At 42.0% G+C, this 24,318-nt stretch overlaps 1 protein-coding gene across 3 annotated transcripts in view; it reads right to left on the bottom strand.

Annotated features, from left to right (window-relative positions):
* The window catches only part of CFAP74 (cilia and flagella associated protein 74), an 83,199-nt gene that overhangs the window by 21,026 nt on the left and 37,855 nt on the right, over positions 1-24,318 (bottom strand). For all 3 annotated transcript variants that reach the window (XM_079986718.1, XM_079986717.1, XM_079986719.1), the window contains exons 18-25: positions 23,550-23,694; positions 20,605-20,726; positions 19,792-19,914; positions 17,697-17,818; positions 14,882-15,010; positions 8,707-8,794; positions 7,367-7,540; positions 6,400-6,533 (exon numbers count right to left, since the gene is read on the bottom strand). In XM_079986718.1, coding sequence (XP_079842844.1) covers positions 6,400-6,533; positions 7,367-7,540; positions 8,707-8,794; positions 14,882-15,010; positions 17,697-17,818; positions 19,792-19,914; positions 20,605-20,726; positions 23,550-23,694 — 1,037 coding nt within the window. The remainder of the gene's footprint in view (positions 1-6,399; positions 6,534-7,366; positions 7,541-8,706; positions 8,795-14,881; positions 15,011-17,696; positions 17,819-19,791; positions 19,915-20,604; positions 20,727-23,549; positions 23,695-24,318) is intronic.

Raw genomic sequence — 24,318 nt, 5'->3', positions numbered from 1 at the left:
AAAAAAGACAGAATAAACAGAAAACATCGAAAGAATAAAACAAACATAGGATTTTACATCTTGTAATAACCATCTTTTCTTCATTTTTCCCTTTTGGACTTCCTCACGTCTCTCGCTCCTACATTCCAAGTTAATAAAACTTTAGCCAGCAACTTATCACCTTATTTTCATTCTTATTGTATACAATTCCAATATTTTATCCCTAACTTTGAATATTTTTATCAAAATCCTGAATACCTAATTTTAACATGATATTCATTCAAAATTTATCTTTCTCATGAAATTCACTCATTCTCGTAATCTTTTCCGCTAACTTTATGGTGCCCTGTTGTTTTCAAATCTCTCATCCTTCTTAACACTCATATAATTTACAATGTTTTTGAAGATAGTCTTTAAATTTCTTCCAATCCTCCTCCACTGCTTCTTCTCCCAGGTCTCAGATTCTGCCGGTCATTTCTGCTAACTCCATGTAGTCCATCAGTTGCATCTGCCATTCTTCCAACGTGGGCAAGTCTTGGGTTTTCCAGTGTTTGGCGACAAGTATCCTTGCTGCTGTTGTTGCATACATAAATAATGTTTGGTCCTTCTTTAACACCCTCTGGCCAACAATGCCCAAAAGGAAGGCCTCTGGTTTCTTAGGAAAGGTATACTTAAATACCTTTTTCAGCTCATTATATATCATTTCCCAGAAGGCCTTAACCCTAGGGCAAGTCCACCAGAGGTGAAAGAATGTTCCTTCAGTTTCCTTGCATTTCCAACACTTGTTATCTGGCAGGTGATATATTTTAGCTAGCTTGACTGGGGTCATGTACCACCTATATATCATTTTCATAATATTTTCTTTCAAGGCATTACATGCCGTAAACTTCATACCGGTAGTCCATAACTTTTCCCAGTCAGCAAACATAATATTATACCCAATATCCTGTGCCCATTTTATCATAGCTGATTTAACCGTTTCATCCTGTGTGTTCCACCTCAGCAGCAAGTTATACATTCTTGAAAGTAATTTAGTCTTAGGTTCTAACAGTTTTGTTTCCAATTTCGATTTTTCCACTTGGAATCCTAACTTTTTATCCAATTTAAAAGCCTCTTTAATCTGAGCGTAATGTAACCAATCTCGCACTTTATCTTTAAATTTCTCCATACTCTGCAATCTCCAATTATCACCATCTCTTTCTAATATTTCCCAATATTTCGGCCATTTGACCTCCATATTGGGTCTTTTCACAGCCTTGGCTTCCATAGGCGATAACCACCTTGGGGTCTTGTTTTCTAATAAGTCTTTATATTTTATCCAGACATTAAACACTGCTTTCCTTACAATATGGTTCTTGAAATTCTTGTGAATCTTAACCTTGTCATACCACAAATATGCATGCCATCCAAAAGCATTGTTAAATCCTTCCAAGTCTAAAACATCAGTGTTTTCAAGAAGCAGCCAATCTTTCAACCAGCAGAAAGCTGCTGATTCATAATACAACCTTAAGTCTGGCAGGGCAAACCCCCCTCTTTCTTTAGCATCAGTTAGTATTTTAAACTTAATTCTGGGCTTTTTGCCCTGCCAGACAAATTTAGAGATATCTCTTTGCCACCTCCCGAAACACTCCATTTTATCCACAATCTGTAACGTCTGAAAAAGAAACAGCATCCTTGTCAATACGTTCATTTTTATAGCAGCAATTCGGCCCAACAAGGAAAGTTTCAGTCTTGACCAACTTTCTAAATCTCTCTTAATTTCTGACCAGCATTTTTCATAGTTGTCCTTAAATAGGTTCAGATTCTTTGCTGTTATGTTCACCCCTAGATATTTTACTTTTTTAACCACGTTTAACTCTGTCTCTTTCTGAAACCTTTCTGACTCTGAAGCTGTTAAATTTTTTCCAGTACCTTAGTTTTTTGTTTAAATCCCGCCACCCGACCAAACTCTTGAATCAGTTGTAGAGCCCTTTTCGTACTAGATTCTGGCTCCTGTAAGGTCAAAACTAGGTCATCTGCAAAAGCCTTAAGTTTATACTGCTTCGCTCCGACCTGAATTCCTTCCACCAACCGGTCCCCTCTAATCATATTCAAGAGCACTTCCAGGACCGAGATAAATAACAGAGGGGAAATAGGGCAACCTTGTCGTGTTCCTTTTTCAATTTTAAACTCTTCTGTCACCACATTGTTAACTATCAATTTAGCCTTTTGTTCTGAATAGATTGCATCTATCCCATTTTCAAATCCCCGTCCCACTCCCATCCCTTCCAGGTTTTTCTTCATAAACTTCCAAGAAATATTGTCAAAGGCCTTCTCCGCATCAATAAATATTAGCACTACTCTTGTATTAATATTTGTTTGCAAAAGTTCCAAGATATCAATAATGTTCCTTGTGTTGGCAAACAAATGTCTTCCTGGGAGAAAGCCTGCCTGATCTTTATGGATCACTTCACTTAAAACCTGTTTAAATCTATTTGCTAAAATGTCTGCAAAAATTTTGTAATCCACATTTAGAAGGGAAATGGGACGGTAGTTCTTAAGTTGTGTCTTTTCCAATTCAGATTTAGGTATCAATGTGATGAAGGCTTCTTTCCACGTTTCCGGTGCTTTTCCCCCCTCCATAATCTCATTGCAAACCTCCATTAGTGGATGTATCAAGTAGTCTTTCAATATCTTATAATATTTGGAGGTAAGCCCATCAGGCCCTGGAGATTTGCCCAATTGCATGTTCTGAATGGCAACTTCAATCTCTTGTCGAGTTATTTTACAATTCAGGGTTGATCTGTTTTCTTGAGACAACATTGGTAATCCATTCTTTATCAAAAATTGTTCTATCTCGACCTCATTTTGCAGCCCTTGAGTATATAGTTGTTTAAAGTATCTCTGGAAACACTTCCTAATCTCCACAGGGTTCTGAATACTTCTTCCTTCAATCTCTAGGTTAGTGATCGTGTTTAATTTTTGTCTCTTTTTCAACTGCCATGCTAGCAGTTTTCCACATTTATTTGCCGAGTCGAATGATCTTTGTTTCATTAACTTAACTTTCCACTCCACTTCCTGATTTATCAATTTGGAGTATTGTGCTTGGTAAAATTTAATTTCTTTCAAAATTTCCTTTGACTTCGGTTTCGATCTTAGCTTCTTCTCACATTCTTTAATTTTCTCCAAAATCTTATCTTTTTTCTCATTTTGTGCTCTTTTCTTTACAGCGTTCTGTTGTATCAGAAACCCCCTCATAACCGCCTTACTTGCATCCCAGATGATTCTTTTTTCCACCGTGGTGTTCAGATTTATCTCAAAATAGTCCTTCAAAACTTTTTGGGCCTTTTTGATAATCTCCTGATCTCTAAACAGATTGTCATTCATCTTCCATCTATAGGAGCCGGTTGGGATTAATCTCATGTCCATCTTTACAGCGTTATGGTCGGAGCAGGTCTTTGGGCAGATTTCCACCTTTCTCGTCTTAGGTGCCAGACCTCTAGTTATCCATATTTGGTCGATTCTTGTCCATGTCAGTTGGGCTTCAGAGAAGAATGTTCCCTCTCTTCCCAGGGGGTTCTTTGTCCTCCAGATGTCAATCAAGTCCATATTGTCAGTCAGTTCAAAAAAAGTTTTAGGTAGTCTGCCATCTTTTGTCACATTTTGGCTTTGAGACTTATCCATGTTGGTTGATGCCACCCCGTTCATATCTCTCATCATAATGATGTTGTCATAGTCCAGATAGTCCAGCATTATCTCATGCAGCTTCTTATAAAATTCCGATTTCCCCTCATTTGGTGCGTAGATTCCTAATATCAAAAACTTTTCTCCCTGATTTTGTATCTCAATTGCCAAGATTCTTCCTTGCTCATCTTTAAATAGAAATTTTGGTGATAGGCTCTCCTTTGCATATATGACCACTCCTCTTTTCTTAACTCGGTCCGAAGAAATAAATTCTTGTCCTAATCTTTTATTTATTAACACTTTCCTATGGAGCCTAGTCACATGTGTTTCTTGCAAACAAATAATGTCCAATTGTTCTTTTTTCAATAAATGAAATATTCTTCTCCTCTTTTCCGGGGAATTGCAGCCATTAATGTTCCAACTCAGAAGTTGCAGAGACATCCTGGACAAATCTGTTATTCCTCTAGTGGTGGTATCTTTTTCTCCGGGTCATCAGATCCCGAAGGTGCAGGTGCAGGTGATGGCCCAGACCCTAAAGGTCTTTCAATCCCTTTCTGAAGATCCTCTCCGTAGGCACTCAAAAAATTTTCTTTGTCCTCGGCTGTTTTAATTATAACCTTCTTCCCTCTAAATGTAAAAGATAATCCTTGGGGAAATTCCCACCTGAAAACAATTGAGTTGCTCCTCAGCAGTTTTGCTAACTCAGTGTAGGTGGATCTAAGGTCCAAAAGTTGTTTTGGGATATCTTTATAAATTTCTACTCTTTTGTCCGAAATATCCAGTGATTTTCCGTAATGTAGGCCTAGTATTTTGTCTCTTTCCTCCTTAGATCTCAAAGTGATCAAGCAATCTCTGGGCCCATGGGAATCCAGCAGCCCAGAGGGTAAACAGTCCAATAGGAGGAAAGGAAAGAGAAAGTAAAATCACATACAAATGTACATCCAAAATCCTCTAGAGGGAGTTCGAGTATGTCTTGAGGGAAAAAGCCGAATTGTTAGAGTCCAATTTATTTCCAAAGAGCCTTCAATTTTTCTTGTAGTAGGCAGAGTTGGTTTAAAAAGTACTACAATGTCTCTAGCAAAGTGCCAGAAATGATGTTTCAATGTAGCAGTTCCACAAACTCAGATTGTAACAAGCCCAGGTAACAAAGTGTCAAAGTCTGCAATCTGACAGTTCTGTTGATTCAGGCAGTCCAATTATCTGGGCTACTCAGTAAGATTGTAACTCCAAAAGGAGAAGTAAAACACAGTCCATATAAAAAGTAAGTCACTTAAAAGAAGTTAAATCCCAATTTTATATAAAGGCAGTTTCAACGGATGCACAGAATAGTATTTTTAACGCCTCTTCAAAGGCTCCAAACATCAAAGTCTTTTGCTTTAGATCTTAAGCAGAAGCGGAAGACGGACTTCCTGTTTGCATCTCCCGCTTTTAGCCGAATTTATAGCAATTTAGTTTCCAATTCTTACTGTCTTTTCTTATTCACGGGTTGTTCTTTTCCGAATCAGATGTTTCCAGGAAAAAAGGTCAGCGCTCACTGGCAGCGGCTATGCGGCTTCACTCTACAGGAATAGCAATCGACTCACAGCGCAGCGATACCCCCTCCACATTCAGAGACCCTTTACAGGGTCCCTTCTTCGTTTCGGGGGACGCTTCTGGCGCCCGCCGAGTCCCACGACCACAGGCTCTTGCTGCCTGTGGGTTTTCGGTGCGGGTCTCCGCTTTGCTGTAGCGGACAACCCGTTTCCGCGGAGCTTCCTCCTCACAACGCGAGGAGGACCGCCATTGCCGTTCGCGCCGCCTCCGGAAGTCCCCTTTTTTAACATCCTGGATGAACGCACTGCACAGGAGCACTTCATGCTGCAACATTTTGCTCTAAGTCCCACTTCTGGAATACTTAATTTTCACTGAAAAGATGCTGCTGATGCTGAAACATGACTGCAGAAATGCTGAAAGAAGTTGGAATGTTCTCTGGTGGTTTATTACAAGTAGAGCAACTGCAAATATTCACTTTTAAGTTTTGGGTTTGGTTCTAACATGCAAAGCTCCGGAGCGGGAGAAGATTTGCTGTGAAGAAGCGACAGGTAGCAATGCACGTTTAACCCAGTCCCACAGCTGCTAATTTTCCTATGCAGTTCTTCCACCCTGGCTGATTTCCCCTCAGCAGGGCTCCAAGACTGGTGGCATTTCCAGGCTGTCATTGTTTTCATGTAGGATTCAATCACACACCAGCAATTCCAGAATGCACAATTATAGTTGATGGGAGGGAGGGGTTGGGTCTTGTGCAACAAGCCTTCTTTCCCCCAAAGGTTGAAAAGTGGCAAGGAAAAGTCTTGTGCAAAAAGCCTTCTTTCAACCCTAAAGGTTGAAAAGTGGCAGTTTGAAAGTGTGGGGTAGCATTTTCATGCCACATCATCTAATCTCCCTGTGAGGAAATCAGATTGCATGCTCATTAAATAGCCCATATCATCTGATCTCTCAGCAAACAAGTCAGGATGAATGCTCAACGAACAGGTCATTTGGAAGCATTCTGAGGCTCCTGGCTAAGCAAAGGTAAGTGGCCTCTGCATGCATGTGCATGCAGAATGCAAGCACCCCGCCCCCAAAGAAGTAAACAGGTATAGGTTGGCCATCACCTCCTTCCCACTAACTGCAAAGTGGTTTGGCCATTTGGGGCAAACCTGAATCAGACCGGGGGATCAAACCTGGTTATCCTGCCTCATTGGCAGAACCCTTGAAGGCTTGAAACTCTGTGCGCACCTGTTGATTTCAGTCTTGCAAGTCAGCTCAAAACTGTATTCCTTTGCCCGCTGGGCTTTGAAGATGATGTCCAGCTGCAACTGTTCAAGAGGCAGGAGCATTCCAAATCCATCATTGGGCTGAATTTCTACAAACTTTCAGAAGGAGGCAAAAAAGCATCACTCTCTCAGACAAACTAGCCATAATCCTAATGTTAACCCTCCAGAAAATAACCTACCTATTCTAAACCCTCCCAGTTTGGATCCCGCCCCCAACCCAACTCCATAAGTGGTAGAAAAAAATCACACTCATTCATCTTCTCACAATAGAAAAACAAAGACACTGCATGTACTTTTGTTACTTATGGAAAAATCTTTCAATAAAAACATTTTTTTAAAAGAAAGGGAGTAAAAGAGAAAAATAAATGTACAGTATTGAGAATATACCAAAAGAAAAAGGAAAAAGATGCAGTATAGTTCAAATTGAAACAGGGGAAATGTGTTGCCTAATAATGCACTTATCAGGAACAGATATTCATTTGGTCCTAGCCCATGCATATTGTGATGATCAGGGCTGTGTGTTTGCATATATTCTGAGTGGAGTACAGAATACCCTAGAGTGCAGTACTGGGAACACAATTATGCTGAAGATCTCCATTTAAAAAAAGTTCCTAGCCTTCATGGCTATAAAATGGTATACTTTGAAAGTGTGGCTGAAACTAACATAGCTCCTCGCCACTTTTCTATAATGTGCAAACCCAGAATGAACTAACATGTTAGAATATATTATGCAACACACACTAAATGATATACATTTGCTTAGTTTGATAATTTATGCACATTACAGAACTGAGCTGTTCACGGGACAGATTTTATTCAAAATGAGATATACACAGCTCTGATAGTAATCATTTGGATGCAGTTCTCTCCTTCATTACAAAACTTCATGGAATATTTATTGTGTTAAAAACTGAGAAGAAGGTATTTACCTCTGGGAGTTCCACAAATCCAAATTCCTGGGGAAGGATGGCTTTGTTTGTTAGTGTGATTGTTGTTTGGACAGCTTCATAGATAGTGCAAAATCCAAAATCTACTTCAGTTGGTTTGATCTCCAAATCTGAAGTTGTAACGATTGCATGGACTGTAAATTCAACTGGCTTACTCTGAAACAAGAACACAAGTTGTGTTGTGGTGTAATGATTGAATTAGGGCAGAAGAGATTCAGATCCAAATCTCAATTCAAATATGGAGAGCACTGGATGACACTGAGTCAACTCAAGTTTATTGTTCCAATAATTTTGTTAACAGATCTCTTCCCATCCTTGCTATCTTAAGTGCAATTCCTAGAGATTCCTAGACAGAAAGAATTACCATTGAAACAATGTGTCCACCTTGTAGATATGCTCTAAGAGAGATGCATCAAGAGAAACATATACATTAAAAAATTAAAACTGAAAACATCAGAATGACTTATGGGAACTATCAGGAATGATTATGAAAAGCAGTAGAAGTATGAGATCATCAGATCTCCCCCAACCTCGGAGCATGATGAAGTCCCACCGCAAAAAAATTATAATTTGGCATAATATTTGGATTGTTTGATTATTGAATAATATGTATAATTCAGAATATATGATGTGGTTTGATTGGATTGTTAAAATGGAAAGTTTAATAAATATCATATAAAAAAACCAAAAAACTGAACACTGAACACTATGCTTTAGGTTACAGTCCTAGACTTTGTATCCCTTCAAGGCAACTCCTGCTGGCCTGGGGAGCTCTCCTGGGTTCTGAATAAAACCATTCTGACCCAATCCCTGTACTTCGACGGGTGAGGAACATTTTTTAGCTGAGGAGCTACATTCATTTATGGGTAACCTTCAAGGGGTGGGTGGGGGTCAGTGCCAAAGTGGGTGGGGCTAGAGGTAGGCAAAGTGATGTGCCTCTCACCTTCCTACAGTAGGCTACATTCGAGTCATGCCAAACTCGAGCAAGAAACATTATTATGTCTCATGGATACATTCCAGCCATGCCCTTGAAGAAGGGTACAGAGCTAGGTCAGCAAAGAGGGATGCTCTGGCGACAGTGAGTATAGCCTAAAGTCTTGAGGGTCAGATAGAGAAGCCCCCATCATAGGGTGGGCACATTTGGCTTCCAGACCTGAGGCTCCCCACCTCAGCTGTACTTGGTTCTCTACCACTGATGGATATTATGCTACTCAAACCATTTCCCTCAGACCTGGACCACACCCAGCAGGCTCTCATCCTGCCTGAGCAGGACACAATCTTCCCTTATTCTCTAATAACAAGCAGCTGAATCGTGCACCAACCTGATCTGAAACCATGACTGTCATTGGGACTTCCAGAACTCTTGTTTTTACATCAAAGTACTTCCTTGCATCTTCTCGAAGAGAGTGCCTGAAACAACAAAGTATCACATACTCTTTAAAAAGCCAAGCAGAAGGAATCCGACAGAAGGAAATCATTATGAAAGCCTTTTAACATGGCTGACTTTTGTCCTGTTAGCATGTAGCCAAACCTTACAAGAAGACAGGAATAGTCCTTGAGAAGCTGTTTGGGGCTTTTTCCGCTCAAACAAAATGAAGTACATTGTGCTTGAAGAATGTCTGCTGAACCTCTGCAAGTAATGCTATCTGGAAATATGCTTCCAGGGGAAACTTTGGCCCTCCAGATGCTGGACTACAACCCTCATCATTCCCAACCATTAGGTGTGCTGGCTGGGGCTGATTGGAATTGGAGTCCAGCTACATCTGGAGGGTCAAGGGTTCCCTAGCCCTACAGTACAGGCTTGAAACATATTTCACCCAGATACAAATGCTCATAGAAAAGTTTCACATTAAGTGTTTAGATCATGCAAATGATGTTAATAATTGCCTACCTCTTTCAAAACCTTAAACAACAACTTCCCCCACCCAATACTGCATCAAATCGCTGAATAACAACTGATTCCTGCAATGTAGATAGTGTAAAATGCAGGCTTCATTCGTGCAACAGTGTATTTTTAAGTACCAATTCCATGTGGGAACTGCAAAGCACATGAAAGGGTCTTGGCCTCTGTTTCTTTGTGTGTAATTCCCATTAATGCTCTCATAAGTGTTTTCGGCTTGCATTACTAAAGGGAGCTGATTATGGGGCCATGTTGTATTTACCAGCGTTTTAAGAAAGTATTAACCGATATATTGCTCTTTTCCTAGCAAAATATTGACGACTATAAATAGGGCTTTAGAAACTTGCTCAGTAATCAGTATGCAAGCTTCCTCGGCCCCAGCTGTAGTCAGGAGCACAGATGAGACACCCATCTTGGGCAATCTGTTCCTTTTGACATTGACGTTAATTAATTACCAGCTCTTCTGAGTCAGTATCAATAGGAAGGCAATACCACACAGATACTGAAATAAGAGCAGGCTGCAAGGAGAGTCGTAAAGACCATCTCCGTCTGTCTGATTACCCACCACGGAGAGGGGATGTGTAGGGATTCACTTGCCAGAGCTTCTTGCCTAGCGCAAGCCTTGTTTGCAATTTTGAGCCAAATTAGTACAAACAATGTATCATTTTTAGAACCCCCATCCTATTTATAAACTCTGGGTCCTATAACACAGAGTGATTTTTCCCATTTTGTCTCCAGGGAGACAGTGTTCTGTCTTGGAGTCTTTGCTTTGAAAAAATCGGTCGCTAGTGAGACGGTACAAGGTCATATAGATTTGGTTTCCCTCCTTTTATAATATCATAAAAAGTGGAGGCAATGCTGTGAAAATGTTGTAGATGTATGGTTTTCAAATTTAAAAAGGAGGAGGTAACCTCAAAATAGATTCCAAAGGGAAAAATTATTTAATGAGTTGCCCAGTATATGTTGACAAAATCTTTGTCTAGAGCAACTGTAATATTGTTAGACTATCAAAATCAAATCAGGGAAAACAATATTCTGTAAGATGATAAAACAATATTTATAAAAGAGAGGGAGAGAAACTGAGTAAACAATCAGTATACAATACAAAATTGCCATTCTGAGTCATGTAAATACTGTACATTTGAAATCCTTTTTTGAAGAAATGATTGGCAACGGATTTATGATTTTCTCCTACTCAGAGCAGACCCACTGAAATTCATGGCCATGATTAACTTGCTCTGAGCAACACTTAGTTGGAGACGCTTAGAATATAATAGTTTATGACAACCTATTTTCAAGCCAGCCATTAAATGAACACCTTCAGCTAGCAAATTATGCAATATTCTTGAGAAAAAAGACAAATTTTGCATATCAAAAGGGCATCTTTTAGATTAGAAACCTGCAACAATTATATCAAGTTGTCCTCTTTTGTAGTCAAGCATTGTCACAAAAGCCATTGTATTTTTTTTTTCAGAAGAGAGCAAGGATCCATTCATGAAACTCAGGCTTCTGCTAGAATTTGTCCTCCCAAACAACCCCTGTGAACAAAAGCCCCTCTTTTGGAACCCCTCAGAAGCTTCTCCGGGTTTCCTTCATGAGAAAATTATTGATGGCAGGTAAGTTTCTCCAAGCCCTATTGCAATGGGCAGCCATGTGGGGACTGCCAGGGGTGTTTCTAGATCACACATTTAGTTGACATGGAGTGATGGCAGAGCCAACAGGTGGTCAGTTGCAACCACAGGTTTGGCATCTGCTCAGAAAATGGATGGATACAAATACCATATACAAATTGCACATTGATACTTAGGCACATAAGCACAAAGGGAAACAGGCGTTTACAACTGCACACATTAACACCCAATCAGAAATTTAGCGAAGCAGGGCAGTGATAAAAAGTATCTTCAAATGGATGACTCTTAGGTGATGTGGTGTGATGGACACAGGGACATGGAAAACCATCTCATACAGCAGGTGTGGGGGACCTCTGACCCTCTAAATGTTGCTGAATCACAATGCCTATCAGGTCTAGCAAGCATGGCCAGTGGTTGGGAAGTGGTTGGGGATTATGGGTGTTGTAGTTCATCTGGGGATTGAACCTGAGACCTTTTTCATGCAAAGTTTGAGCCATCAGAGCCAGTCTAGCATTTCCATTAAAATGGCCTTGGCTTAACATTTTCAACACCAAACTTCAGTAAACCCTCCCTGTAACCCCGCTCTGCCTTCCATGCACCCCATCCCCTTTTATCCGATCTCTGCTTGGTGAACCAGTCAGGGGCTTATTTCATGAGTCAGAACCTCCTTAATCTCATCAAATCTCCTTTGAAGCTTTCCCCCAGTCCCCCCCCCCCCGAAATGCAGATTAACATTTTAAATCCAAGCTGTGTCGCCTCTATCCACTTGACAAAACTATAGCAGTGTTTCACAACATTTGAAGTTTAGGGACTGGAAACTGTCATAATAATGGTAACTCTCTTTCTATAATGGGATAGGAATTTAATTCTGCACAGAGACATGCAGTGTTTGCATTTCTTAAGGCTCTACTGCAAAAAAGTGCTCTGGTAATTTATTCCACCAGAATGCAAATAACAGATGCTGATGCTACTTTCATCTTGGTCTATGTAGTTCCGTGGTTCTCTAAAGTCTCAGGCAGAATCCTTCCCAACCCTGTGACCTGATGGTCTCTAGCCCAGGGACTGGAAAACTGCAGATAGAAGGACCTTTTCCATGCATAGTCTGAAAAAGAGGCCTTACACTAAATCTATATGTTGTAAGAACAGAAGTAGAGCCCTGCTGAATCAGGCCGAAGGCCCATCTAATCCTACATCCTGTTCTCACAGTGGTCAACCAGATGTCTCAATGGGAAGTCTGCAAGCAGGAACTGAGTGGAAGAGCCCTCTCCCGTCTTGTAATTCCCAACAACTGGTATTCAGAGGTATTACTGTATTTTTCGCTCTATAAGACATACCAGACCATAAAACGCACCTAGTTTTTGGAGGAGGAAAACAAGAAAAAATTCTGAATTTCAGAAGCCAGAACAGCAAGAGGGATCGCTGCGTAGTGAAAGCAGCAATCCCTCTTGCTGTTCTGGCTTCTGTGATAGCTGTGCAGCCTGCATTTGCCCCATAAGACGCACACACATTTCCCCTTACTTTTTAGGAGGGAAAAAGTGAGTCTTATAGAGCAAAAAAAATGGTACTTCCTCTGACAGGGGAGGGAGAACAAAGCCATCATAGCTAGTAGCCATCTGCTTCTCCTCCCCTGGAACTTACTCCACGGTCCTTTGGGACCCAATGTCAAAGTTGGTGGTATTCATGGACAACTGGCATTCAAAGGCATTACTGCCCCCAACAGTGGCAGCAGAGCATAGCCACCAGGGTGAGTAGACACTGACAGCCTTATCCTCTATGAATTTGTCTAATACTCTTTTAAAGCCATTCAAGTTGGCAGCCATCACTGCATAGTAGGAATGTAATCCAAGTCAATTTCCTTTCTGGACACTCCTGAATATGTTGGGGGGGGGGAGGAAGAGAGGCATGGTGGGAAAGAGCCAATAGACCTTTTAAACTACATAGTAGTCAGAAGTGTATTCCTTAACGTAGGGTAAACCACTCACAATATTTAAATAGCATGCTGATTAGTTCACATCTGTGCTGTTTAAATGCTATTGTTGGATGAACTGGTGATTAATTTTTTTCTTACGATTAAGCTGAGCACAGGAAAGTTAATCCCATCTTCCCTTTCCCCAGTATACCTGTGTCTCCACTCCCATCGTTCTGCCTGGACACTGAGGTCCAGTGCCGAGGGCCTTCTGGCAGTTCCCTCGCTGCGAGAAGTGAGGTTACAGGGAACCAGGCAGAGGGCCTTCTTGGTAGTGGCACTCGCCCTTTGGAACGCCCTCCCACCAGATGTCAAAGAGAAAAACAACTACCAGACTTTTAAAAGACATCTGAAGGCAGCCCTGTTTAGGGGAGCTTTTAATGTTTGACGAACTATTGTATTTTAATATTTTGTTGGAAGCTTCCCAGAGTGGCTGGGGAAACACAGCCAGATGGGTGGGGTATAAATAAGTTCTTGTTGTTGTAAACTCTTAGTTAAGGTCACACAATTATACACCAACAGTACAATCCTATGAGTCCTTGATGGGGGGCACAGACTACCTATTTATTGACTGAGCATTTGTCCTGCATTCATTCTGATTTGCTTACAGGGTGTTTACACGTCCTCCCATTAGTCAGTCATTCATCCCACACTCATCAAAGCATTTCCCTATCACTGTGTAATCTTGGTCCTCTCACTGCCACTCAGCCTAACCTGCCTCACCAGGTTGTTGTGAGGCTAAAAGTGGAGAAAGTATAATATATGTTACATTGAGCTCCTTGGAGGAAAGGTAAGATAGAAATGAAATATAGTAACAACCTTAAGACACTGGAAGTTGTCTTATACTTGGCCTATCTAGCTTAATATAGTCATACCTCATGTTACGTTTGCTTCATGTTATGTTCTTTCAGGTTATGTCCTGTGGTGACCCGGAAGTACCGGAAAGGGTTACTTCCGGGTTTCGCCGCTCGCGCATGTGCAGAAGCGTAAAATGACGTCACGCGCATGCACAGAAGTGGCGAATAGCAACCCGCACGTGCGCAGATGTGCCGCTGCGGGTTGCACTCTTTTCATGTTGCGAACGGGCCTCTGGAATGGATCCAATTTGCAACCAGAGGTACCACTGTATTGTCGACACTGAGCAGCAGTAGCTCTCCAGGGTTTCAGACTAGGAATATTCCCAGCCCTACCTGGAGATGTTGAGGACTGAACACAGGATCTTTTGTATGCAAACAGATGCTCTACCACTGATCTAGGACCACTGATCTAGAGCAACAGTTTGGGACCAGGATATCTGAAGGGCCACCATCTATGGTATGGACCTACAAGTGCACAGAGATATCTCCAGAGGCCCCATAGTGATGTCATGGCTAGGTAACTCCATCCAAGAGATTTCCACTTGACACCATCTCTCTTCTCCTTTCAATAACATCTCAGGATAGTTTTATTCTCTCATACCCTGGGTGACCCAATATGAAATTGTCTTGCTGCTACCTTCTGTTCCCATTTCCATGGTCTGCATTGTTCTGAATTTTTTGTAGGCTGCTTTGGGAGCTATAGAAGTGGGATGTCATTAGGGGCCAATGACTGCACCCACATGAAAAAGGCAAATAGATGATGGAAGGATCCCACGCAGAGCAGGAAAATAAAGATCTCCCAGGATGGGCGACTAGAGGAGGAAATGAAAGCTCCCAGGCTGATTTGTGGGGAAGGTGGAGGCAGGATAAGAATTGTATTTGTGTACTGCTTTGTATTTTAGATACCCTGCTTTGGATTTTCTTCTTTATTTTTTATCTTGCTGCTGTTATAAGAATGTGCATTTCATAATGTATTTCTTATTGTCATAGTTGTATTTCTATAACCATTCAGAATTTTATGTTGTATAGATAGTATGCTATGTATGGACAAAGGGTGGTTTGTAAAGTTAATAAATATAAAAATAATAAAGATTAGCATTTGAATAGAATTGAGACACTTGGCCATGGATGGCTGAGGTCTACCTTGGCAGAAACTTCAGCTGCACACTAAAGGATGAATGAGCTTGAATGTAGCCTGTCTTTGGAAGCAACTCCATGTGGTTGGCAAGTTCCTTGCAAACTTCAAACTTCAACCGCAAGGCACTTTTTGCTCTGCAAAGAGAAGAGGAACATCTGAGTTGGCATGACATTCTCTGGCCACCTCTACTGACAGATCTGACTGTATCAGCTACCATTTCTTCTCGCATTGCACAAATACACAATGATAGCTGAATATGTTAATTTTGGCTTCTCTCAGGCCACATTCACACCCTGCATTTAAAGCACTACTATGATACCACTTTCAACAGTCATGGTTTCTTCTCCCAAAGAATTCTGGGAGCTGTAGTTCAGTCCGGACACTGAGATCCAGCGCCGAGGGCATTCTGGCAGTTCCCTCATTGCGAGAAGTGAGGTTACAGGGAACCAGACAGAGGGTCTTCTTGGTAGTGGCGCCCACCCTGTGGAACGCCTTTCCATCAGATGTGAAGGAAATAAGCAGCTATCTTATCTTTAAAAGACATCTGAAGGCAGCCGTGTTTAGATACGTTTTCAATATTTAATGCTGTATTGTTTTTAAGACTCGATTGGGAGCTGCCCAGAGTGGCTGGGGAAACTCGGCCAGCTGGGCGGGGTATAAATAATAAATTATTATTTTTATTATTAAGGGTTCTGAGAGTTCTTAGGAGACCCGGCTTCTCCTCATAGAGCTACAATTTCCAGAGTGTTTTAACGCTGGAAAGGGGATGAGCCTATAGCCTATATTTTAAGACAGCAAAAACATCTCATTTAAGGAGCAATTAGCAGGAGAGCATTCGTCCAGTGCAGGATCCTGAACACCATACAAAGAAAACAAAAAATGATTGATATTTGGTTTAAAAAAAATATGAAAAGCAGCTCAGGTTTAGGGCTAAGCAACTTGACAGTTTTCTGTCGGGAACACCTCAAAACCTTGGATTTGTATTGTGAGGATGAAGCAAATGGATCTGATAGCAAAGATACTCTGCCACTATACTTATAATCCCTTTCCTGGTAGTGAGTGTTATCTAGACCCAGGAAAGTCTCTTACATAACTTGACGTTTGTCACACTTGTAAGCTGAATTTCTGAGATAGCAGCTTTATTCATTTCCTTCCAACTGTGAAGAATCCCAATGGGGTCTAATTCTAGTAAGGAGTTTAGGATGTATCCCTTTCCAACAAAAAAAGGAAAAAAAGGAAAAGAAAAGAAAAGAAAAAAGAGAAAAATAAATACCATTCAATTGTATTCGCTTGCATTTAACTAGAATGTGAAATAGTGATAAAGAGGAGCAAGTTAAAAATAGCAAGACTCAACATCTAGCTAGCAAAATCCATGGATTCAAAAAAAAAAGGGGGGCCGTCAGTAATGGCTGGTCAGGGGAGATGACAGAACCATTTCTAAAAAGCAAAAATTGAGCTTCCATGGCCTACAAGTGGGATGGTGCTTGTCTACCAAGAAACAAAAACCTAAACTTTTTTCTTTTAAAACTTCCACATGTAGAAGTCCTGTGGAGATAAATGGGAATCTTATATCCCTATGAAACTACAATATAAAAATATGGGCCAAGGGCATATATCAGCTAATCAATTAGTTACTTTGTTACCGCCAATAACCAGTATTCACAGAACAGCTAAATAGAATACAAATATCCAGAGCCAGTCTAATTCTGGACCACCTGCCCTGCTTTTTTTAAAAAATAATTATTCACTTTTAATAGTTTTAATAAATACAGAAAAATGAAAAAGAGAGAGGGATAAGAAGCCCCATCCCCTAACAATAACAACAAAAGCTGCTTAATTTCTACAAAATTAAAGAACTTGGGTGTAGCCAAATCCTACTCAGAGTAGACCCACTGAAAGTAATGTACCTAAATTAGTCATCATCATTAACTTCAATGGATCTACTCTGAATAGGATTAGCAATGGATGCAACCCTATTCAGAATAGATCCATTGAAGTTAATGATGATCAGCAACCACCACAGCTTCCCCATCACTTCCTTTAATATGGACCCCAGAGTTGCTTCTGACACATGTGAACGACCCAGCAAAGGCTAATGTAAATGAGCTGCCTAGCCGTGTTGGTCTGCCATAGTCAAAACAAAATAAAAAAATTCCTTCCAGTAGCACCTTAAAGACCAACTAAGTTAGTTCTTGGTATGAGCTTTCGTGTGTCTGAAGAAGTGTGCATGCACACGAAAGCTCATACCAAGAACTAACTTAGTTGGTCTTTAAGGTGCTACTGGAAGGAATTTTTTTATTTTGTTTTTACATTGGGAAGGAAAGGGTCAGCAGGCCTTTGCCTGCATTTGAGGAGAGAGCAAATAATGATAAGGTGTGCAGAAAAGGCCCGTAATCATGGGGTAAGGCTGGGAGGCTGTGGGGTTGAAGGCTGGCCACCCAAAGGCAAGCCTGGCCACCCAAGGTGACCACCTCTGAGGAAGGCAGGAGGACTAAGCCCTGACTACTTACTACAGCTTTGTGTGCATCGAATGACAGGTGGCGCCAATACCCATTGTGATGGACCTTCATCCCAGCAGAATAAAAGTGTACTTGGGAACACAATCGAGTTCCCAGCTTTAAATAAATAATGGCAGATTAACAAAACCAACAGTGCAATCCTATTCATGTCTGCTCAAACTAAGTTCCATTGAGTTAATTTAGACTTCCTCCCAAGTAAATGTGAATATGATTGCAGCAAATGCTAATAAATGAGGGCAAATTTAAGAATCAGTCAACCTGCAGAAGAACCTGGAAGTAGATGAATTCCTGGGCCACACACCTGCTTTGGATGATGATGCAGTCCTGATACAGCCTGTCATACATGCAGATTTTGAGGTCAACGTTTGGATTGGGCACCCACACCGGCACAGCCACAGAAACAGCAGTGACACTGAAGGACAACTGAACACGAACAGATGCAAAGTTTCAGGGGCAACGCGGTCTTGTATGCTGAAAAAACAATTGCTGCCCCAAGTGTTCAGGTTCAAACTCTTCCCCCAAACTCTTGGAAGCCCAAATTACATACGAGAGTGGCAGATATGTTTGCTTAGCCTAGGGATGGGGAATGTTTGTGGCCCTCCAGATATCTTCCTTACCTGACCTTTGGCAACACTGGCTGGGGCTGATGGGAGCTAGAGTGCAACAACATTTGGAAAGCCACAGTTTCCCAAGCAGCTGGTAGAGTGCTTTGAAACTCTTATCAGCTTAGGGAGGAACCACCTTGTTTCAAAAAGCACTCCCTTCAATAGGAACCTGGATAGGGCTGCCCTCTTCTACCTTTTCTCTTCACTCTACTTCTCTTGTGTGTCTTTTTAGTTCCTAAGCCCAAGGGAGTGACCATTTCTTTCCACTTTTGCTGTTGATGCCAGCTCTCTCATTTATCTGAAAAGTGTGTGTGTGTGTGTGGGGGGGGTGATAAATGAATGAATGAATATTGTATCACTTTGCTCTCACAGGAGGCAGTGATGGCCACCAACTTGGATGGCTTGAAAAGAGGATGGAGGACAAAGCTATCAGTGGCTATGGTTAGAAGCAGTAATGCTTCTGAATACCGGTTGCTGAAAACTGCGGGAGAGCAGAGTGCTATTGTGCTTGAATCTTGCTTGCAGATTTAGCAAAGGGATCTGGCTGGGCACTGTAAGAACAGAATGCTGAACTAGACAGGCTGTTATTCTGATCCAACAGGCTCTTTTTATGTTCTTATGCTCAACTCTCCGAAAAAGCACCATCATCCTAAGAAGGGGCGCTAGTCAGAATTGCCTGCAGATCTTAGGGTGAAAAATACACGTTTGGAGGCAACTCAGGTGACCAAGGGCACTTCCAAATTGCCTGTTTATTGCACATTCATTCCTATTTGTATGCAGGGAGCTTAGATGATGTTGCATCAAAGCAAGTGTGGCCCTACACTTTTCAGTGCATTTCCCCATCAAAATCTGTCACAAAAGTCTGATCTTTGTGAGGAAACTTGGTTTGTTGTGAAAGACCTTCCAGTAAACTGCAATTGCACAATGTGATTTACTAGTACGAGGTTGAACCCCACATTAAAATAGTAACAGTATGAAAGTGCCCTAATCTGGGGCCCCAGGCCTCTGCCAAACAGCTACAATACTGCAGCTGTTTGCCCTGGAGAAGAGGTGGCTGGATACTTAATGCTTACTCCTTGAAAACCCCTTTTCTTGCTCAGGTTTCTGAATGTGCCTTTGCCATATCAGGGGAAAAGAACACCTGTGGGGACTAGAAGACGATTTTGCAAGGATGGGGGTGTGGGGAATGGTGGGCAGTGGGAGACAAGTTAAGCACCTTTTTTGGCAGAAGGTCCCAGTTTGACTCCTGGACATCTCCAGGCAGGGCTGGGAAAGAATCCTCCATGGAGAGCTCCTGCCAGTCAGTGTTCACAATGTGACACTATATGCCCTGGCTTGATGTAAGACAGCTTCCTATACTGCTCTTTTCACCTGCCACTTCCCCACTGCTAACCACGTTTTACTGTTGCTTGGCAGCTTCCCAGACCTGCTAGGTGCATATGTGGGCCTGTCAGGTGTATACTTCTGGACCTTCCAGAAGAGGGTTTCAAACCCATTTTGTCCTGAGCAAATTCTTCTAGAGCCATGCCTACCCTGGCCACATCCCTCACTAGCCTTGCTTTGCACCCTCCCCTAGTGATTGGCATTCCATGGCTGGAATGTTTCTTTGAAGTGTGATAATACTTTTTGTTTGCCTAGTATGTGTCTGGCCAAACCCACTCTGGGAATGTGGACTCAGCAAAGTTCCCCATGAGAAAATGTGGCCCTTATGCTGAAAAGCCCTCCATTCCACAGCACATCCTAGCACCAGCACAAAAAGCAAACATAAGACTCAGAGCAATAACTACTCACTGGTTTGCAGTCTGGGTTGTCAAAGGTAATCTTGAAATCAGCCTGCACAGCCCCAGGAACTGCTGGGGTGAACATAATCTGAAGTTTGACAGAGCTGAAGGGTCCGATATCACCTTCAGAAACCTGGATAATAAGCAAAAATGAAGAGTAACGACAGCTCAACTTTCTAAAAATGGTTTGTGGTTATTGCTTACTTTCACTTCCTTTTTATTTTCACTCTGCATCTTTTCTCATCCATGTTTAAGTTGCATACGCACCATACCTTTAAACATATTTCCCACCTTCCCAAAGAATCCTAGGAACGCTAGTTTACCCCCACAGAGCAACAATTCCCAGTACCCTTTACAAGCTACCATTTCCAGGGTTCTTGGGGGGGGGGGGGGTTAAACACTCTCCCTAGTGAAATGTGTCTGTCTCCATCATTATTAAGCTTCAGGAGGAATTTGGCTGAAGGACATGGTTTCTGGCATCCCCAAGATCACTGGATATAAGAATGTATTTTGACTGTAACTGCTTTTAAAATGTTTTTCCTTGGTCAAGTTGTTGAGATAACCTTTCTTATTGTGAGCTGCTTATTGGCACAGTCCACTATGGGAAAGTGCCACTAAAATAAAAAAACTACATGAAGCTATCTCATCTAGGGTATTGGAGAGCCTTTACACTCACCAATAAGCTCACAGGGTTATATCCCATGTTAGTCCAACCCAGAGTAGACTCACTGAGTGTGACTAATTAGGTACATTAATTCAAATTGGTCTACTCTGGGTAGGACTTTGTTAAGCTACAACTACAGTTTCTCTTTCAATGCATTACCTTGCCCACTGTGATCTCAAGTACTTCTTCCCTAGACTGCTGTCCCGGAGGTCTCTCAGCTGAAGGGACTTGTAGGCTTTCCCCAATGATGTCCGTGTCAGAAGCCAGATTATCAAGTTGCTCTAAAAGGTAGACAAATGAGGAAACCCTGTAATATTATTAACCATATTTATTTATTTGTCCCTACCTCCTGCCTCTAAAATCGAACTCAAAGTGGCTTGTTAAAATCAGACATTGAAAACAATTGGAAAAACAAGGGGGGAAACAAAAACCCTGAACTGTTCACCAATAACATTATATAATATGCAGATCCAACTCAACCCCAACTCACTAAAAGAATAGCAGAAAGTGAAGATCCAAATGCCTGGGAGAAAAAGAGTGCTTTTGCCTGCTGCCTAAAACAGATGGTGCCAGCTGTGCCTCCCTAGAGGGAAAATTCCACTAACAGGAGCAACCACTGAGAAGGGGTACACGAGAATGGCCTCAGATGACAAAAGCTGTGTCAGGGTTGGTTGAGAGTTGGAGAACCTGTGGTTTTCTTGATGCTGTTGGACTACAACTCCCATCATCCTTATGTTCCTGGTCAGGGTTGGGGTTCTGCATGCCTCTTATATAGCATGTGTGGTCCCCCAGATACTGCTAGACTAAAACTCCCACCATCCCTATTAGCCATTTGTGGCAGGAGCTGGTGGGAGCTGGTGGGAGTTGGAGTCGAACATCTGGTGGGCCATAGGTTCCTCACCACTGCTATAAAACGAAACATGACTCTTTAGACAATGATACTAGAACCAACAGCCTCCTGAGCTCTGCAAAATTATCTAAAGCATGTTTGCTCCTTCTTGGTGTTTTGTAGAGGAAGTTGATGGGATGAGTGATTTCTCTTGGCAATCACAGAATACTCCAGCTGCTCCTTTCTGACTTCTAGAAACTGCTTCCAAAGGGCTGGTGCTGCAACACCAAAAGCCCAGTTCCCAGTGTGTACAAAAAGCATAGTTGCAGCGATCTAAGGGGCAAGGAGGTCCCTTTGGCAACCTGTCCCAAGTCATGTAGGGCTGACATCAAAATGCTGCGCTGTCTTTGGTAGCGTATTGGCCACCAGTGAAGCCCTCTCAGTAGAGGTGTTATATGGTGTTTGCAGAATGTCTCAGTTAACATTCTAGCATTCATGAACAATAAATGAGAGTGAGCTATTGGGATAGGTGACAGTTACTGTCGCCCCCCCCCCCCCGCATTGCTTTCACCACCGCAAGAGTTATGAGAGATAGTGAGGAAATGAAAAATATATTATAAAGTTGTGAAAGTACTGCTTGTCCTCTCCAGGCCTGCAAATGGATTGGGCCCAAAGGGTGAAAGCAGGGGAGGTAAGGGTGGCAAGAAACTGCAGAGGCAGATGTGAAATATATTTGGTGTCAAGTGTGGATTTCATGCTCTTTATTCAGCTCATAGTGGTGCGGAGGAGGAATGGAAGTTCCCCCAGAATGCCTGCTTTATATATATTATTTACACAATGAGCCCCACGTGATTGGCTAATTCCGGGATTCACCTGTAGGCTAATCAGGTTGCGGATTCACTTCCATCTGGAGCTGCATTGGGTGGCTCCTGTGGACCAATCAGACTGCTGCATTCTGGACCCTATTGTTCTAGGACCAATCAGACTGCTGTATTCTGAATCCTATTATTCTAGGACCAATCGGACTGCTGCCTTTTGGATCCTATTCAACTCAGTACATAACAAGATGATTCTAGTCAGAATTGGGCATTCTAATAAAGCTGTGTCCAGGACCCTGATGGTCGCTGGAGACTGATTCATTAGGGTGAATGGGACACTGCCCTGCCAATCACAGTCTGCCCTCAGCCAGGCCCCACGTGCCTGCCTTCTTAAAGCCAGTCCATGGGAGTGGCATTGTCCATCACCTTCCTTCCTCTTAGTCTCACAGTTTTCCCCTAGGGAATTCAGCTGGGAGGAGGCCAAGGATACAATTGGAATTATTACTTGGCTCTGCCTGTCATTGGTCTTTGCTGTGTCTGTGATTGGATCTGGCTCTGCCTACTGTTGGGTCTCCCTGCCTTCTGCCCTACCAGTCCCAACAGGCACCAGCCGCCACTGCTGTATTGCACTGGCAACTTGTTTTAGCTGTACAGTTCAAAGCCCACAGGCTAGAGTTTTGTTGAAAAGCAGCATAGCAGGGCAACTGTGGCACAGGCAGCATTTGATAAGGACAAAAAATGGGAGAGCAAATATTTCCAAACTGAATGGCTTTATTTTCTCCAAAATAAATAAACTTGATGACGCTTTTGAAACATTTAAAAGCTGGGGAGAGAAACTTACGCAATTTATCGTTGTGTCACTTTGTTCATAAAATTGCAGGTTGTAAAAATAAACTTGTCACATGGTTCTCACTTTTTGAGAGGTGGGTGTTTCAGATAATTTCAAGGAGAACAATGATAAGGATTCTGTATCCGTGGGAAGAAATCCTTGGAGGTTTTGTACTTGAGGGGAAACTGCCATTGCCTGCTCAGGACAGGGCTGCAGGAATACGCACCTTGAGGTGCTCCTGGATAATTCTTTGTCATTAGAGGACCAAGTGACCCCAGAAGGTTGGGAATGCTGTGCTTGGGCTGAAAAGGATTCCCCACTACTGTTTTAGGCCCTTTTCCAAGCTATCATTCTCTCTCCTTGCAGGTCCATGAAGATGGGGGGGGGGGGGAGATCCAAAATCCAGAGTAGGGTAATAATGTTATTAGGCAGCTAACCCAAATGTCACAAAATGGCAAGCATGATTTTGATTTCTTCAGAACTCTTGAACAAGCCAAGTTTTGAAGAAAGCTTTTTAAAAACAAAAACAAACCAGGCACAAATAGTATCTGCAAGAGATTTTTCTCTACTTCTACTTTTACTTACACTCTTGGAATTTACCTTAAATCACTTAAACCAGAAACCTTACCAAAATTGTCAGGCAGAGGGGTGTGGTGAATAACCTCTTCAGAGCGGTTAAGAGAAACCGTTTCCTTGTCACCAGTGAAGCGCCCCATACTAAAGTTGCTGTCTTTCTTATTCCCAGTTGTTGTTTCGACCACAGGGGCACAAACCTAATTAGGAGATATACAAAAAGCTCTCGGGTTTACAAATTCCAATTATTTTCAGATGGACTAAGATTTGATTTGATTTATCGTATTTATATCCTGCTTTTCATTCAGATACATCTCAAAGCCGCTTACAAACAATAAATAACAGTAACATAATAGAACATCACAAATACAGCATAAATCAAATAAAAATAATGAACAAATGATCAGTAAGCTTTATGGTTGAGTAGGGATTTGAACCCTGGTCTCACCAGCTTCTAGTCTGACTGTCTAACCATTACACCACACTGACTCCCAACACAGTATCTGATCAGTCTGGCCTTCATATAGGGCTATTTCCTGGACAGCTACTCAGCCTTTTGATTCTGAAGGGAAAAAACTATCAGTAGCCACAGAACAGGACCATCCACATAAGAACACCAGAAAAACCTGCTTGATCAGGCCAGTGGCCAGTGACTCATCTAGTCCAACATCCTGTTCTCACACTGGCCAAGCAGACATCTTATGGCAGGAGTGGCCAACTCCCCAGAGACTGCGATCTACTCACAGTTAAAGACTGGCAGTGATCTACCCCCTTTTTGATCTGCCATATACATCCAATGATGTTACCTGTTGGACGTGCCTGTC

This window comes from Podarcis cretensis (assembly GCF_951804945.1).
Source record: "Podarcis cretensis genome assembly, chromosome: 8".
NCBI classification, from domain to species: Eukaryota; Metazoa; Chordata; class Lepidosauria; order Squamata; family Lacertidae; genus Podarcis; species Podarcis cretensis.
This window is presented reverse-complemented; position numbering and strand designations above follow the sequence as displayed.